The sequence below is a fragment of the Oratosquilla oratoria genome, chromosome 6 (genome assembly GCF_046742065.1).
Source record: "Oratosquilla oratoria isolate Oo_2021 chromosome 6, ASM4674206v1, whole genome shotgun sequence".
Lineage (NCBI taxonomy): Eukaryota > Metazoa > Arthropoda > Malacostraca > Stomatopoda > Squillidae > Oratosquilla > Oratosquilla oratoria.
In genome coordinates this window covers 68771591-68790953 of record NC_134782.1, presented here as the reverse complement: position 1 = coordinate 68790953, position 19363 = coordinate 68771591, and the positions used below count along the sequence as shown (strand labels likewise).

Here is a 19363-nt window from a genome sequence, read left to right as displayed (position 1 = left end):
GCATATGCATTGTTTGTATACTGTAGTAATATATATATATATTTTTTTCCAAATGTTGTTCCTGCACTTAATTAAGTTCATTAAGTCTATGTGTGCAATTTGTTCTTATGTTTGAATGACATGGATGTATCATATGTTATGCCAAGAATCTTGGGTGTATGTATGGTATGAAATTGTTGTTTAAAAGAGGCATGATGTATATGTGTTCCACTGTCCAATTAATGAGAAGTGTGGCTGTAAATTTGGTTGGGGCTATTTTGAGTCTATTTGTAATGAATCAGGTGTTGAGGTATGGTTGTAGAATTTCTGTGGCTTTGTCTGTGTTACAGTGTATGCATGTAACTTATGTTGTCTGCATTAGAAGAGATTTGTATTTCTGAGGTACTCTTGGCATCAACTCCCAAGTGGGAATCAAACCCTGTGGCACAATAATGGGGTGAGGTAGGAGTTGGTTTTCCTTCAGTTTGCTTCCAAATCCCACTTCAAGATTTCGCCTCCATTTTCTGAGGAGTTACGGTACAGTGGGCCTTAAAATCTCAAAATGGATTAATAAAAGGTAGGGATAACCAGGGTGGATCCTAAAACAGGCTGCTCAGTTTTAGAGGCTACTGCTGAAATGTAGTACCCCCTTATCCTATTACAGAGCAACTACTGGGCCACTCACGTGGGTTGTGACCGAGTTTCTAGAGGTTACCTTATCCTCCCCCAATCATGCACCATCTACAGACAACTTTTTAGTATTAAGCAGAAGAATGATGTAATTGTTAAATAGTGGGAGGGAAAAAAAAAAAAAAAATTAACCCACCCTTTACTCATGAAGCAGTTGTTCCCAAAGAAAATATTTTCACCAAAACAGCAATGCCATCTCATGAACAAACACTTATCCAAAACAAGTTTCAAACCCACAACTTCAGAAAATAGGAAAATAAAATAAATACAAAAAAATTAAACTATATATAGATGTCACCCCACTTCTCAAACAAACATGCGGAAGGGGCAATAATAAAATCTAAAAACTTCCATACTAATGGCCTATAAGATCTTAAACACCTTGGCTCAAATACAATAAAGGCCTTGACTCGTACTTTCAAAAACTCCTGCATAAAATTCTAACAATCTGGAAAAAGAGCCCAAAGAATACAGTATCTAATCCAAACAAATCACCTGGGGAGAGAGAGAGAAAAAAAAAAAAAACATACCATCAACCATATCCAAGCTGATGGAAAGGATACTGGCAGAAAGAAATGTCCTGGAAGGATTCAACAAGAAAGCATCACTAGAATGGTAATGATAGTACAGTAAGTCCTCGTTATACGGTACATGTGCATTCCTGAAAACCTTACCGCATATTGAAATTACCGTATACCGAACCCATTATAACATGTAATAATAGGATATGGCAGACGTACCTTCTCCCTGCTTCTTTCCTCTTCAAAACATGAGCAGATATCATATCTGTGAATTTTTCTTACCGTAAATAGAATCAAGGGTAGTAATTACCAAATATCATAACTAAATTTACTGGATAAAGAATTACTGTATAAGGAGGACTCGCTGCAATACATATACAAGGAATCTGATCAAGTCCCCAAACTGTCAAAAAAAGATCAAATAAATTGTTGCCTTAAGATTCACTAAGTGGAAAACCTGCAGCCCAACAGTGGCTAGCAAAGATCACTGAAACCTACAAATCTGAGAAGAAGCTTTGGACTTTGTCTATGTTGTATCAGTGTGGAGCTATTTCCATGTCAATGGCTAAAAGTTGTAGGAAGAGGAAAGCAGTTGTTGGCTGTCTGCTCTCTGAAAAAGTTTAAGAAATACAGCTGAGGTTGATAGAGATCTTGGGCTCAGTCTGAAGACTGGATCGTCCTGTCAGGTTAGGGGGTTGATGGATTTTGAAAATTGGCAGCTTTGCTGCCCATTTTGCAGGATCACCACATGCAGGTATCCATCAATAAGACAGGAATCCACAACAATGAAAAGAAATGGCTAATAAATAGTCTTAGCAGGGGACAGTGTAGAGTAACCCAAAACTACAAAATTTCTGTGAAAAAAGACTACAACAGAACAATACTCTCACTTTGCTATTCAACCTCTTCACAAATGATCTCTCTACACCAGATCCAGAACCTAACACCAAAGCCTACCACCAAACCAGATGTCCTAATAATAACTGCATAGAAACTACAGAATTGCAGCTAACGATACCAAAAATTACTTAGACAAACTAGAACAATGGCTCAGAAATAATAAAATGGAAGCATCACCCTGGAAATTATCAGTAACATTATTGAATCCAGACAACCATGAATGAAAAAAATTCCAATAGTGAAATTAAATGGCCAAACACTTCCATTGGAAAAGAATCCAAAAATTCCAAGCCGCACCTTTAATATTTATATGATCTTCAGTCCACACATGAAGTACATGAGTTAAAATCAACAAATAAATTAACATGCTAAAATCAATTGTAAGAACAAGCATGGACAAAGGAAACTAATAAGTCTACAAACATGTCAGAACCACATTTGACTATGCTTCCACATCTTGGCTCCCAACAATCAGGAAAACACAAGACACTTTACAAACTATAGAAAATAACACAATGAAAATAATAACAGGATACAGACGCTCCTCAACTTATGTTTTAGTTACGTTCCGAACGGCTGAACGTAAGTTGTTACTGTACGTTCTAGTAATGTATGACCATTCATACTGTACTATACATCCGTAAATTCTATTACCGTATCTTATAAAACACCCCTAAATCATTAATTATACACATAACATTGTAAAATACAGTAAACTTCCACTTATATGAACTCCAAGGAGGATTAGAAATGTCCGATTAACCGAAATGTTCGGTTAATCCGATTTTGTATGTTTCACTTCCGTAGATTTTTATGATGTAATGTCCTCTGCAATATTCGTACCTGTAAACTTAACATACGCATGGAAATACTTATAACGTTTGTGCCATGTAAACAATGGATACAGCGTCATGCGTAAGTATCGTTTAAACTACGGAGAGCGCGCTAAACTAAGAAATTCACTCAAAAAAAAAAAAAAAAAAAAAAAATTACAGTCAGTTCAAACGTAAAATCGAAAAAACATAAAACGAATGTACGTAAGTAGAGGAGCGTCTGTATATCAAAACACTACAATAAATTACCTGCATACAGAAACCACAATTCTCTCCATAGGATATTATATGAAAATGGGACCAATGACAGAAGCTTGCATTTGGTGGTTTTGAAAAGTGGATAGCAAAGTTACCCATTTTCAAAATCTGTCGACCCCTTTACCTCCATCAGGCAATGCAGCCCTGAGGGGCTGACACTTTGTCTCTAGATTGGGCCCAAGATCTATATTAATTTGAACTGTATATCTTACACTTTTCACACATGGAGAGCTGACAATTGGCAACTGCTCCCCTTCCTTACCACTTTCAGAAGGTGACACAAACAGTCCCACATTAATACAACACAAACAACAGTCCAAAGTTTCTTCCCAGAGATCTGTGGGAGGACCTTAGCCAGCCACTGTGGGGCTGTGGGTTATCCACTTAATGAAACTAGAGGCAACAATTAATTAACATTCAATCCTATGAAAATGACGTGTTCACAGTTCTATGCACAAGCCCTCAATAATATTCACCCACCTCATTACATCACACAAGCACAAATTGAATACAACAAAAACCACACCAACGGCATACTACTCGTACAATCTGTGCCATACATCCACAAAGATTTAAACTGATTACACAAGCTCTTCGAGACAGATCACCAAATTTCCCTACTCACCCTCCCCTCCCATTGATATCAACCCCACAGAAAAATCCTTCCCAAAGAAGCAAAAACCAGAGTAACATGCTTGCATTCTGGTCATTATCCAACATTAAGACAGTACCAAACACAAAATAAGTCTGGCCAAAGAATCAAACTGTTCCAGATATAACATCACACAGAAGGCACTGAATACCTCATTCCACACTGTTCCCAGAAAACAAGACATTTCTCCCCTGATTGATTTATGTGCCAGTCACTGTTCTCATTTACCTGGAAACCATGGGTCTCCTGCAATAAAGACCTGGGGCAATGGATTGATTGGAGAACGTCAAAACGAGATTCATGAGAGGTACAGGATACCTGCAGATATTGACCTTTGCTCCCCTAGGGTACCAGTTAGTTGTACTCCAACTGTCTTACAAGATTCACAACAGGCACAATCACTTCATTCCTTGTTTACTTTTATTTTTTCTTCTTCTTTTCTTCTTATACAAATCAGATGAGAACATCCTTTGGGCTGCACCATCCTTTAATTCATTCATTCACAATCCTACTCAGTCCTATCTTTTACCCTGCTCCACAGACATTCCTCATGCATCCAAGGCCCACTTTAGCCCCATCCATCCATCTCATTCAGTTTTCCTCTAAGTTTTCTCCACTTACTTCTGGCTTCCACATTCTTTTTGCTAGTGTTTCCTCACTAGTTTTCTATATGCCCAAACCTCCTCAACATTGATCTATGATAATTCTTCTGAAATTACAAAAAAGGCCATAACATTAACTGTATAACATTCAGAGCCTAAGTCTTTATTATTCATACCACATGTAAGAAAATAAATTATAAAAGGTAAATATATTTTTCTTATCTTGGGAATGTAAAATTTGTGTGCAGCAGTATGAATGCAAATACACATAAGCATCACATATTTTGGCCAGAATTATCTGCCTCATGAAATCTGCACTTCATATTAACAAGAGGTTGAATAGAAACTTTATTATACAGATCTTACAACCAAACTAACACTGCCAACCCATATCTCATATTCAACTTTAAAATATAGATTTACATACTGTGCAGATACAGTGCAGATTTATATACACGTGTTTGCCTTGCATGTACATAAATGTGCCATCCACAGAGCACCAACCCCATGTTATCAATTGCATTTTCTTTCAACAACCACATGCCTTATAATTTGTAACTAATTTACACAGGTGTATAGTCTAACTGAACATATAATTGATAAACACCTATAGCACTAAAAATGGCATGTGTCTGCTGTGTCACATAACGGGCATCTGCTGCACCAGATACTTCAAGTTTGAGATTTCCAATATATTTTCCAGAACATAGAGTCCAGAAATGAGGTTCTTGGATGCTAAACACTCCAGGAAGCATCATCACTTTACGATAACACTGTGCTAAATTATCATCTAGTTCTACAGGTTGCCTCTGCATCAAGATGACAACAGAATCCTTCACCAACCCAAGCACACTCAATACAATTAGTATAGCAATAAACATAGAACATATAGGGTCTGCAATCATCCACCCAAAGGACTGCATTAGTAGAGATGAAATAATAACTCCTACAGACCCCAATGTATCAGCCAAAATGTGAAGAAATACCCCCTTCATAATTTGTGAGCCCCCTCCACCATGAGAATGGCCATGAGAGTGTGAGTGTCCATGGTGATCATGAATGTCTCCATTATGAGCATGGCCATGCTCATGGGAATGTCCATGACCTCCATGGGAGTGGCCATGACCAGCACCACCATGTTGGAAGACAAAAATGCCTATGAGATTGACAATTAGACCTAATACAGATACAACAAACAGGCGGTCATGTTTAACTTCGGGTGGTTCAAACATTCGTTCTACAGATTCAGCAAATATATATAGTGACACAAATAAAAGCAGCACACCATTGCAAAAGCCTCCAAGAATTTCAGCTCTACCATAGCCATATGAAAACCTATCATTGGCTTTCCACTTGGTCACAACACTTGCTGCCAATCCAGCCAGGAGTCCTGTGCAGTCAAAAAGCATGTGAAATGCATCAGATATAAGTCCAAGGCTATTTGTAAATATCCCAAAGAATAGCTCCACAAAGGCAAAGGAGAGAGTTACACTTAGGAAATAAAAGAGATATCGTGATTCTTTGTCTGATAAAATAATTCTGATCAAATTCCGAAGAACGTCTTTCACTCGTGACTGTCCACTCACTGGAGAATGCAATTTAGAATCTTCAACATCAATTGTAATTGGCAACATGGTGCTCATGTTCAGGTCTGCCGTTTTCACACTATCACCAAATCTTCAGGTACTGTATCCTCCCTGCACTGCTTCACCCTGTCAAAACAGAAGACAAAATTTACAAAGGGCTTAGTACTATGGATGATATACTTTATTGAAACTAATGTTGATGAGTTTTTGATATAATAATTTGATTTATGGACTATATCATGATCTCCCTAAGTACCAGGGGCTCATGGGGGAAAGGGCCTCAAGTGTACTGGTAAATCATGTCATATAAAGAGTTCATGAAATCGTTTTACCTAATTTCTATATACCAACTATTACCAATCAGTGTGCCAGTATCACACTACCCAGCATCACCAGATGCAGTCAGATTATGGGCAAGTTCAATTAGCTTAATAAAATCACCTGGTAATAGCCAAAACTTTATATAATGACCACCATCTTCCCTGGTTAAAATACTATCATAACCTTTCAAGTCTTATGATACATAAGGGAGAGTTTACCACAGCCAACAAGACTCAATGACAATGCCAGACAGTGTAACACCAGCCTCGACTTTTATTCTGGCTGTTGCCAGACTATCCTATTCAGCTATATGTGACATCCTTGGTTACAATAGAGCTCATAATGCATAGTCAGCCCTCCTCATTTCCAGGGCTTTGATGGGATGCCCCCTTGCCATGATAAATTTTCATAAATTTATAGGTATTCCTATCTCAAAGCTATACTAAGAACATAAGAATGAAGGAGACTGCAAGAGACCGTAAGGCCTACACTAGGCAGTTCCATGTCCATTACCACCTGTCATCCCCATCCATAAAGTTGTCTGTTTCTTAAAACAACCAATAGTTTCAGCGCTCATTACATGGTTACTAAGTCTATTCCATTCACTGACCACCCTATTAGTAAACCAATTTGTTCCCATTTCCTTCTTAAATCTAAAGTTGTCCAATTTGAATCCATCACTGCAAGTCCTGCCCTGTTGTCCTAATATGATGACCTTGTTTGTGTCACCCTTGTTAAAGCCTTTGATTCACTTGAACACATCAGATCACCCCACACTCTGAAACTTTCCAGAGAGTGTAAGTTAAGGTGCTTAAGCCTCTTTGTAAGGTAAATTTCTGAGCCCATGTATAATTTTGGTCATTCTCCTCTACTGATTCTAGTGAATTGATGTCCATTCTATAAGACTGAGACCAAAACTGTACCGCATAGTCAAGGATGGGTCTTAACTAACACTAGAGTTTGATTATCACTGCACTTCTATTTGTGACCATCCTAGCAATGAAACCTAATGCTCTGTTAACTTTATTCCTGGCGCTAATGCACCGTGTCCTGGATTTAAGGTCAAGAATCACTAGAACTCCCAGGTCTCTCTCACACTCTGTTTTCTCTAAAAACGTCTTATCTAAGTTATATCTGCTTTTGGGGTTGTTTAACACACTGCACTTTAAGATATTGAAGTCCATTTGCCATTTCACTGACCATGTGAAAAATTTGTTAAGGTCATCCTACAGAATCTCAGCATTGTCTCTTGACCTAATTAGGAGTCCTATTCTAGAGTCGTCCACACACTTACATCACTATCAATCTCATTGTCCAAGTTGTTTATGTACATAATCAACAATAAGGGGCCTAAAACTTAGCCCTGGGGAACTCCACTAGAAACACTATTTGGATTTTACACCATTTATAGTGACCCACAGTTTTCTGTCACTGATCCAAGCTCTAATCCATTCTAACACTTTTCCTCCTATGCCATGGGCTTTGATTTTATTTAGTAGCCTCTGGTGGGGCATCCAGTCCGATTGGATACCAAATCCAATTGTCACAATCCCTAACAACAATGACCCTGATCACCTCTACCATTACAAGTACCACATTACTAAATTCAAGTTAGATTAGATTAGAACAGAACAATTGGTCATACTTTAATTTCTTTGACTTCCGCATCTATCAAAACAAACATGGCATTTGGAAGCACTTGTCGCAGTGCTGTTCGATAGTGTATCTCTTTTAGCAAGTTTTTTTTTGTTATTGATTTTAACCATGAAAAATATATTACATTACATTCATGTATTATAATTTATAAAATTAATAGGTTTATTTTTAGAAGTGCACACCTAAATGATATAGCAATAGAAAATTAAATATAAATTTTGTAAATTATAATACATCAACATGATATATATTTTTGACAGAAATCAAATACAAAAAACCTTGCTTAAGCAAGTACACTACAGAACAGAGCTGCAAAAATGGGTTTGAGATGTCATGTTGTCATCTGTCAAGTCCCATCAATGTCAGTTTGATGATAACTACATTGTGTGCCAGGTGTTATCCTACTCCAAACGGGAGAACACAGTGCTTTCTTGAAGCTATGAAACTCCTCTACAGCCCACAGTCAGAACTGATCCCAAAACTGGCTGTCAATATCCCTAATGACAACAACCCTGATGACCTCTAGCATTACAGGTACCACATTACCAAATGCAGGTTAGGTTAAACCAATTTATAATATTTTAATTTCTTTGACTTTCGCATCTATCACAACAAAGATAGCGTCTCAAACACTCATTGCAGCTATGTTTTGTAGTCCACTGCTTTTAGCAACTTTTCCTGTTATTGATTTCTGCCAAGAAAAATGTATATTATGTTCATGTATTATAATTTACAAAATTATATTTAATTTTCTATTACTATATTGTTTAGGTGTGCACTTCTTTAAATTTACTGTTACTTCCAGTACTTCAATTTCATGGTCAAACAACTACATGGAAGAAACAATGGAACTGTGTGGATGACTGTGTTGGGAGACAATGGGGAGCATTTGAACATTACATGGCTGAAGAAAATTTATATATGAAAACCATAAATTTATAAAAGATCTTCATTTAAGAAAAGTTGGTGGAATTGTCAAGGCAAATTGATTTACAGTTTGTCCCCAGAAAACAAAACAGTAGCAAAAGATTAAATAATTATACCAAGACATAAAATCCTGATGCAAAAAAGGCTCAAGCTGACCAAGATGCTTCCAGAACTCCTTGGTACTACAAAAGGCAAAGTCTTGGAGCAGTTAAAATACATTGAAGAAAACATCAGCTCTCACCAGGTGGAGACCTTCCATGCAGAACAAAAGGCATTCAACAAGATCAAAATGAATCCAGGATACTTCTACAGATATGCAACAGTTCACACAATCCAAGCCCATGATTTGCACACTGATTGATGACAATGGGACAGAATTCACAAACCCAGAGGAAACTGCTGAATTACAAAATAAGCATTTTTTTTTTTTTGTGCCTAAGCAGCATAAAGTAATTGACAACCACTCTTTGTTCTTCAGAAAGGATCCCGACTTGAGCTCAAACAGCCTAAATAACATAAAAGTGTTACAAGAATGTATTAAAAAAGGAATATGCTCACTGTCTTGAACTTCCACTCCTGTCCCAGATGGTGTACCGACACTCCTCTTCAAAAACTGTATGTTGTCATTTTGGAAACCTCTAAAACTGCTGTTGGAGGAATCCATGAAACAGTTATCTGCATACCTCGTTGAAAACTGCAGCTATCGTCCCAATTCATAACGGAGGAAATGGAAAAACACCATCAAATTACAACCCTGTGTACCTGACCTCCCACATGGGAAAGCTGTTTGAAAAGCTTATTAAGGCTGCTACTGTACAATATCTTTAGGAGTCCTATCTAATGAACAAGACTCAACATTGCTTTCGAGCTGGTTGATCATACCTGTCAGCCTTGCTTGACAGCTATGACACTATATTGAACAACATCATCTCATCTCCTGATGAAAGGAACAAATGCCATTTATCTAAATTTTAGTGAGGCTTTCAACAAAATAGACCATGGGGTTCTATCATACAAACTCCATGACCAAAATTTTTTATGAGAACTGGGTGGATGGGTTACTGAATTTCTTACAGGATGAAAGCAGTTTGTACATGTCAGGAGCAAGAAAGTCCAGTAAGCAATATGATAAGTTCAATCCCAGAAGGAACAGTCCTAGGACCAGTATTATCATTCTCGTGCTGGACATAACCTGTGGAATCAGTAGCAATATAATTAGCTTTGCTGTTGACACTAGGCTAATTAGAGCTATCAGTTCAGTCAGAGACCAGTTGACTCTACAGAAAGATCTGGGAAAAGTATATAATTGGGCTGAGGTTAACAACATGCAATTCAACGGTAGCAAATCCCAATACATCAACTTCAAATGCAAGGAGGAGACCAGTCAAAGGAACTACCAAGACCCTGGTCAAAAACCTATTAATAAGGTAGTTTATGTACAAGATCTCAGAGTAATTTTATCGAGTAATTGTGATTTCAAGGAGCATTTCATGGTCCTACTGAATTTTTTTTTATATCAACTTTCTGGCTGGATACTAAGGACATTTAAAACCCTGCATAAGCACACAATGTTAATGCTCTGTAAATCCCTTGTACTGCCAAGGCTAGACAATTGTTCACAACTATGGAGTCCAACCAGTACCAATGAAATAAACCTGTTAGAGAAATTCACTAGGAACAAGGAATAATTAAAAGATCACAGTTACTCAGAAAGGCTAAAGTACCTGAATCTCTACTCTTTGGAGAGAAGACAGGATAGGTACACCACAGTATATCTATAGAAAATAATGAAGGAATAAAGGTATTTTTTTTAGAAGTGCATACCTACACGATATAGTAATAGAAAATTAAATAACAATTTTGTAAATTATAATAAATCAATGTAATATATATTTTTTTAGGAGAAATCAATAATAGAAAAATTTGATAAAAGCTATAAACAAACAAATGAAGTTGTGTAGACTCCTTTAGATGCCATCTTTGTATTGATAAATTTGGAGGTTGGAGACAACGACAATGGCCTGATGAACTCCAGAATCACAGGTACCACATTACTAAATGCAGGTTAGATTAGGTTAGGTAGGCAGGTTTGGTTAGGTTAACCCATTCAACTCCGATGACAAGATGTCTTGTCATTTGGTCAAATAAAACAAAAAATCATAAAACACCAAAATGTTTGATCAAACACCAGAAAAATATGACGTCAGTCCTCCTCGCTTCGCTGCGAGCGAAGCGAGGATTGACGTCATATTTTTCTGGTGTTTGATCAAACATTTTGGTGTTTTATGATTTTTTGTTTTATTTGACCAAATGACAAGAATCTTGTCATCAGAGTTGAATGGGTTAAGTAAGTACATAGGTAGGTTAGGTTGGATTAGAATATACGAACTTAGCATACTTCAATTTCTTTGACCTCCACCTCTACCAAAACAAACATGGCATCTCAAATAGTCAAAGCGGCTACATTTGTTTGTTAATAGCTTTTAGCAAACATTTCTATTATTGATTTATACCAAGAATAGAGTATATTACATTAGTGTATTATAATTTACAAAATTATTATTCAATTTTCTATTACTATATCGCATAGGTGTGCATTTCCAAAAATTTACCGGAATAAGTGCCAAATCTCACAAACCATATAAAGTTACAGGTATCTGAATGCAGAGACAGAAGCTGCATTGTCAACACTGTTCAGCATGGCAGAGCGGGATCACTACAGTATAACACCTTCAGATAGATTGCTGCCACTCTTTAACTGCACCCCAAGAAATGTCCAAGACAAAAGGGGCTGCTCCGTGGACTCTTTCAAACACCAGATGGATAGATTCCTAGCCAAACTGGAAGACACCCCTGGACATCCAGACAGGCAAAACTCTTTAGTGAAGGATGAGGAAAACTGGAGGCAGACACTATCTATGTCTATGACTGTGTTGGCCTGGTGGGATGATAAATCCACCAAACTGAATCAAGCAACTCAAGTAAGGTGTACTGTGGACTGAAATAATTCCAAGAAAACTATTGGAAGAATATCTCCAAAACAATACAGCCAGCTGGATGTTTTCTAAAAATTTAACAAGTAGATTACTTACTTTTGAATATTCAAAGGTGAACATATGGTGATAAGACTGATTGTTGGTAATTTATGTTGCCATGTTCATCACAAATGGATGGAAGATCACAGATGGTACCACGGCCGGGACCGGTTGTTGTACGAACAATTGAAGGAATTACTTCAATTCCTTCTTTCCTTAACATGACCTCTTTTTTTTTTCCTCGAAGCGGTCGAAGTGGGAATCCCGCTTAATATCCTGTATTACTTCTTTTACCTGAATCTAATTATTTTTTGTAATCAGTACACATCGTTATATTTCGATTCATATGAGTCATCTTGCAATATTATAATATGGACTGCTCCAACAAATGTTCATGAAACGAGGACAATCTAACATCACCGCAATCTGTCCATTCTCCAAATGTCAATCGAGTTATATAGTGAAGACTATTATCGCAAATACATTGTAGAAAATAAGCTTTCAGTAACGTTAACAACATAAGTAATCAAAACTGGTCTAAATGTGTACTTACCCAACTTTTAAAATGTACAAAACAATGCTTCTAATTATTAAAATATGTAACCACTTCCCATCTTGTCTGCCCTATAGGGAAAACAAGTGATGATGTACACAAACCGTACTTCGTGTGTCAATTGAAAATCATTATTTCATAATGAACATAGACAATTTTCTGTTGCTCGGACATAAGATAATATTATATTTTATTAAATTATCGGCTTAACTGACACATTATCGGAGATGCTTATAATAAGTACAAGTTGTTTTACGGAATACTGAATTGAAGCGGTACATTTAAACACACACTGTCATGGAGGAATACAGGCCGAAATAATTAGTTGGTGCTTGTTTGTTTTGAGAGCGAAGAGTAACTTGCCCAGGTATTCTGTGGTTGTCATGAATATCATGACATAAGGAAGAGGAAGACCATACGCCCTAAAGCACCACCGTCCCCGATTGGTGCTCCTCAGGACCTTCTCCCATCTGCGGACTGCCAAGAGTGAGGTGATAACTGAGACTGAAAGTATACTTCGTCACTACTAAACTTTCCTCACACTTCTTAATAATAAGTCCATTTCTCTAGTTCACCCAATAGTGGTGCGTGAGTTTTTTTTAAATCGATGAGCTCTTATCACCAGCTAGTAAAGGCATCAATTTGATAATTTCATAGCTGTAGGATTACGATTAAAATTAGGACACATCAATTAAGTATTCGCAAGCTGTATAGGAATTGTTATAGTATATAGAATGGATTTCAGTGAGATTAGTATTATTGTAGTTTTCTGGTATGGACAACCAAGGAAGAAATTAAACTTCTGACTACACAGTAATCTTTATCTCTTAATCACCGAATCAGGTAAGAATATGACGAGCCTGAAATCTGGAGTTGGAGGTTCTCGATCGATGCTAGAAGGCTTTAGAGCAAGAGGCGAGTTGTTGCTGCGGTGATTGGTGAGGCTGTTCTGTGGACTGTGGTCTAGCTAGGAGTCTAGGACAGACCACCCGCTCGCGAGGGATCGGTAGTTGTAGGAGGGAAAGAGATGTCTGTATGAAAATGAAATGATATTTGTGTATAAGAGGGCTTCTACCACCGGGCGATTAGGGATATTTATTTCGTGGTGTCGTGGCTTTGGAGGGGTGGGCAGGAGACTTGGGTTGGAGGCTGGGATTAATACGTGTAACCGTGAGGTTACGTAGGGATATCTATTTTCTTATCCTCATCCAACAAAGGTAGAAAATGAGTAGAAGGCTTAGTCGTAGGGAAATACGGAGAAATTGGGAATAGTTTTAGTGGTAGGTAAATTGAAATGAGATGTAGTAGGAAATAAAGTGAGAAATTAATATAATTTCAGTAAAAGAAAAGTTTATGTTGATGTTTTTGCATGTAGTTGTGCCATTTTTGTTAGCGACATGCTTGCGTGTTTATTCTACGCATAGAGGGTTGTTGCCCCCAAGCGTGTGTACCTACAGCATGACAATTAATGGACGATATACATTAATTATTATTATTATTATCATTTTCATTATCATTATCATTATCATTATCATTATTATTATTATTATTATTATTATTATTATTATCATTATTATTATCATTATTATCATCATTATTATCATCATTATTATTATCATCATCATCATCATCATCATCATCATCATCATCATCATCATCATCATCATCATCATCATTATTATTATTATTATTATTATTATTATCACCACCATTATCACTATTATTACCATTATTATTGTTATTATCACCAGTCAAAGCTGGTGAAAGGATACATTATTGACATGCGCGGCTATACACGATTTATCATGTACACCGCACGTGGGAGAAGCGCAGCTGACAAATAGTCTGTACGGTGTGATGTGTTGTATTAAGTGTTTGTGTCTGTCGTGCAGTCTTTCTAGGTGTCTCATGTGAAGTTTGTGTTTGTATTGGCTGAGTGGACGGATGTTGGAAACTCGGTGTAGGGACTCAGCGGTTCTGAAGTCGCTCCATCGTGAACCCGTGATGAACTTGACAGCGGCATTCTGAATCCTCTGATGGTCGTAGTTGTTAGTGGGATATGTCAGAGGTCTGTTTTGATCTCGGTTGGCAAGAGGCCGTTCTTTTAAATCCCGTGGCAGGATCACGGACGGGTCCCGTCGGAACGTCTAGCCATCTGATTGGTCTCCTTCCCTTTGGCTTTGGTCCACGTGAGCTAGCTGTGAGCCTTGATGAGTGGATACGCCTCCGGTCGCGTTGGTGACGTCATCAGTCTGGGTTGGACCGGACAGAGAAGCAGACATCTCCGGTGTGGCCGGCGTCGGCGGTTGAGACAACTTCACCACAATATTTGCAAAACCTTCGATTGGAATATTTTTTCTTTCGATACTGAGTCAAATTTACTTTTTCCATTTAGATAAACTACACTCTGATTATTGTTTATACACACGGAAATATGATACAACTTAATGGACTCGACACCATAATAGGCGTAGTTGATCACTATATTGAAGAAAGTTAATTAGCCTCGCTTCTTCATCATCCATGTTTAACCTTTATTTTGTGATTCGCCATTTACAGTGAGTTTCTTTGTAAATTAATTCAGTTGTACACCCAGTGTTGACGCCAGCAAAGTGTTCCTGAATTATGGCGCAATACCATAGTTATTTTACTTCATATAAAAGGAGATCAAAAATACCCGAGGAACTACCTTACTAATAGACTAAAGTTCTAGATGGAAACCATGAGAACAGGCAGACTTTGGAAGCGGGTATTCGACTCTAGACTATTTACAGTTGATTAATCATCTAATTGAGAAAACGACAAATTACAAAATATTTCTTTGTTTGGCTTTTGTACATTACAAGAAGCTTTTGACTCGGTAGAACAAATAACAATGCTAAACTCGCTATGCAAGCAGGGTGCAAACGAACACATTGTAAGGGTTCTAGAAATTATATATGTGAAAGACGCCGCTGTGATTCGACTACATAAAGATACAGAAAAGATAAAGAAGGTCAAGAAAGGAGTACGGCAAGGGGATACAATTTCGCCCAAGCTATTTACAGCCTACTTGGAAGAGATTTTCAAAAGGTTGAATTGGAAGGAGAAACGTTTGAAGATTAGTAGTGAATATTTTGATCACCTAAGATTTGTGGATGGTATTATTCTTATTTCAGAAAGAGCAGAAGACTTGCAAGATATGCTGAGTGATCTGAATAAGGAAAGTCTCAAAGTAGGTTTAAAGATGAATAAGAGTAAAACCTAAGTAATGTTCAACACGAAATTCAAAGTAAAGAGATTATAATCGGTGATTAGAGCATTAAAAAAATGAGGAGTACAATTAATTAGGCCAGATGGTGAAAGTGACTAAAGATCATGATAGTGTATATAAAAAAGCGTATTACAAATGGCTGGAAAATGTCTGGCAAGTATAAGATCATAGGAGGCTATCTACCTTTATGTTTGAGACGTAAAGTCTACAATCATTGTATAATACCAGACATTATGTACGGATGTGAGACTTTGAAACTGAAGAAGGCGATGAAGGCAAAACTAAGGAGTGCACAGTGGAGAATGGGAGATCAATAGTGGAAGTAACGCTGAAAGACAGTGAGAGAAGTCGGATGAGAGCCGAGAGAGCATGTGGTTTGGAACAGTTCATATACATGGTTTGTTGTCCACGCGATGCCACTGTTATTTGTGGGGCCACTCTGATCTCAGGGGAGGTGGGGAGGGAGGTACCTCTCAACCGCAGGCGGCGCCGGGGTGAGTGTGTGCCTACAAGAAGCTGAGGGTTGCCTCGGAAAGGGGAGACTGTGAGGTGTTGCACTACCTCTGCCGCGGTGAGTCCTAGGCGAAGGATGTCCGTGGTTTTACACTAGCAGGATAGTGGTGGAGGGGCTGTTGCATCTCGGTCCCACAGAATTTGCAGCGTTCGTGATTGTTTCTTCCCGCACGTAGCACTTGCCATCCACAGCGATATCATAAGCAGATTAAGTTGGAACTGTACATGAACTGTACATGAACATGTACATGAACTGTACATGGCTAGGTACGATCAATTGAGGGCTTGGGAGACGGGACCCAACGAGCGTTGCCCCTTTCCCATGCACTATAATTAGATAAATAAATTAGGTAAACACACACACACACACACACACACACACACACACACACACACACACACACACACACACACACACACACACACACACACGAATTTAGAAATAGTTTAGATAAAATGAGATATGAAGACGGGACACTACGAGCATAGCTCCCCTTCCCGTAAAATACAACTGGGTAAATACTAGGTAAATACACACACACACACACACACACACACACACACACACACACACACACACACACACACACACACACACACACACACGACTCGTGGCGCAGTGGAAGAGTTCCCGGCCGCCTCTACGGCGGTCCGGATTCGAATCCCGCCCAGGGCTGAAATAATTTTAGTGTCGCTGCGCTGCGAATCGTTACTCCAACTCTCGTGGGCGGGGAGTTGGGTGTGTGTGTATGTGTGCGTGTAAGGTCACAGCATCACCCATAGATCGGTCATATATGAACTCTGAGCTCTCTTCCTGGAGGGAAATAGCTGTCGATCACGAGTCCAACACGTGATCCAAGACAATGGTGAATCACATACTGTACCTTGCCCTAAATTTGGCGCAACCTGACGTGCATTTGTTCTTTTTTCTATCAGGGTAAGACAAAAATAGACGAATAAATAAATAGGTTGATAAATAAATAGATAAGGATGTGAAAACTCACATTACCGCATATTAATACATTCACAAACTAGAAATAGAGATTAAGTGAATCACACCATATGCGAAAATGAGGCCGTAATAAAATGTATAAGGTTGGTAATGAGCGATAAGCATACGAGTTTCCCACTCACGCAACACCTGCTGGTCTCGTCATAGACGCGCATTCAAAGTGAGGACACAACTAGGTTTTGGTTGTGCACACACACACACACACACACACACACACACACACACACACACACATATATATATATATATATATATATATATATATATATATGTATATATATATATGTATATATATATATATATATATATATATATATATATATATATATATATATATATATATATATATATATATATATATATATATATATTGGTAAGTATACGAACGCGGGAAAGTATTTGTACAATACTGACTGGGTCCCAGTGAACAGATATACATTTTTATAAACCCCAATTCACTTTAATTCTAAACCATCAACATCGAGATACTCGAGGTGGCCAACATGCCAAGGACTCGAAACTGCGCTAGCACGTCACAAGTGATAGTGACTTAGCCGACTGCGCCATCAAGAGAGATATAAGTTGAGCGCAACTCTTCTTATATACTTGTATGCCCGAGTTACATATAAATATATAAGAAAATTTGCGCTCAACCTATATCTCTTTTGATGGCGCAGTTGGTTGTCACTATCACTTGTCATGTGCTAGCGCAGGTTCGAGTCCTTGGCTGTACTACGTTTCAATTTCTGCATGTTGGCCTCCTCGAGTATCTCGATGTTGATGGCTTAGAATTAAAGTGAATTGTGGTTGATAGAAATGTATATCTGTTCACTGGGACCCATTCAGTGTTGTACAAATATATATATATATATATATATATATATATATATATATATATATATATATATATATGAGTGGTAAGAATGTAAATCACACGATTGGGAAAGAGACTTTATTCCTTACCTGTTTCGCCTTGTGAAGCTTCTTCACAGGTAATTTACAGAATGTGAATGCGTTGGTATTTATAGTAAGTTACTGTGGTTCATGGGGGTGCGAGGGTGAGAATCTGCGTTGGTTAAGTTGGGTCTGATGCGCGTCGGGCGGGGGGACCTGCCTACTTCTGTGTGGTCAATTGTCTCAAGGCGTATTTGGCGGCATGTTTTGCAATTTTAATATAACTTGTTCTGGTTTTGATGCAATCGTTGGTGTGTACGTATATCGCTTCTAATGTTTTTCTTTATGGTCTGCTTAGGTTTTCGTGTATAATGCTTGCTTGGCTATACTGAGGTAAATACTGTTTTTTTTCGATGTGGTTTATCTAGGCCAGTGGTTCCCAAACTAGGGGGCGCGCCCACCCTAGGGAGGCGTGAGGAGGATACAAGGGGGGCGTGAAGTCATCTGCTCAAAAATATTTGTTTAATTAGAATAATAAAATCATTCAAAGAACAAATATCTGCCATTACATACATCCAAAGTATAATTATAGCAGTCACTCCAACCCATTTTCTATTAAGGTAGTTCTCCTTACACGTTTTGGACACGTCACCAATACCAACTACACTGACGCCACTGAGGGACTCGTCACAAACTCCCAATACTTCAATCCTAGAATTTCTAATCTTGTGAGGAAGAAGCAGCAGCATCCATCTCACTAAATTAGTTCATAAATTGTGCCTTAGTCTCATGAGTCTTTCTAAATATTATATGCCGTGTTTTCAAACTATCTATTCTTAGAATTGCAGGTCAATTTTGTCAATTTGCTAATGTTCAAACTTTTTTTTCGCTCCCTTTGAACCAAATGTTTCGTTTTTAGTTACTTAGAAAAATGTCTCTGGAGTGTATTATTATTTGTTTGAGTGGCTTGCATTATCAAAATTTAATACAAACAGAAATCTGTTTTCCTGAACAATGCTAAGAAATAGATGCAAGAATCGTTTCATGTGATCAAAAGAGGGAGTAGGGGCGTGCGGGTCTACTGGAAGCAAAAAGGGGGCGTCAGGTAAGATAGTTTGGGAACCACTGATCTAGGCGTTTGTTTTTGCGGTCGTGACGGACATCAGCTCTGTGTTCGT

General features: G+C 38.0%; 1 protein-coding gene across 4 annotated transcripts; it reads right to left on the bottom strand.

Annotated features, from left to right (window-relative positions):
• Positions 1 to 4577: 4577 nt before the first annotated feature.
• On the bottom strand, positions 4578 to 12895 carry ZnT86D (solute carrier family 30 member 7). 4 transcript variants are annotated; one of them, XM_076187198.1, is made up of 4 exons: positions 12514 to 12646; positions 12018 to 12260; positions 9484 to 9572; positions 4578 to 6147 (listed from the first exon to the last, which is right to left on the bottom strand). In XM_076187198.1, the coding sequence occupies exon 4, from the start codon at positions 6076 to 6078 to the stop codon at positions 4999 to 5001; it is 1080 nt and encodes a 359-aa protein (XP_076043313.1). In that variant the 5' UTR covers positions 6079 to 6147; positions 9484 to 9572; positions 12018 to 12260; positions 12514 to 12646; the 3' UTR covers positions 4578 to 4998. The 4 variants fall into 4 exon arrangements, with proteins under 4 accessions (XP_076043313.1, XP_076043311.1, XP_076043315.1 ...); XM_076187196.1 differs by lacking the exon at positions 9484 to 9572; XM_076187200.1 differs by lacking the exons at positions 9484 to 9572; positions 12018 to 12260; positions 12514 to 12646 and adding an exon at positions 12877 to 12895.
• Positions 12896 to 19363: the final 6468 nt, after the last annotated feature.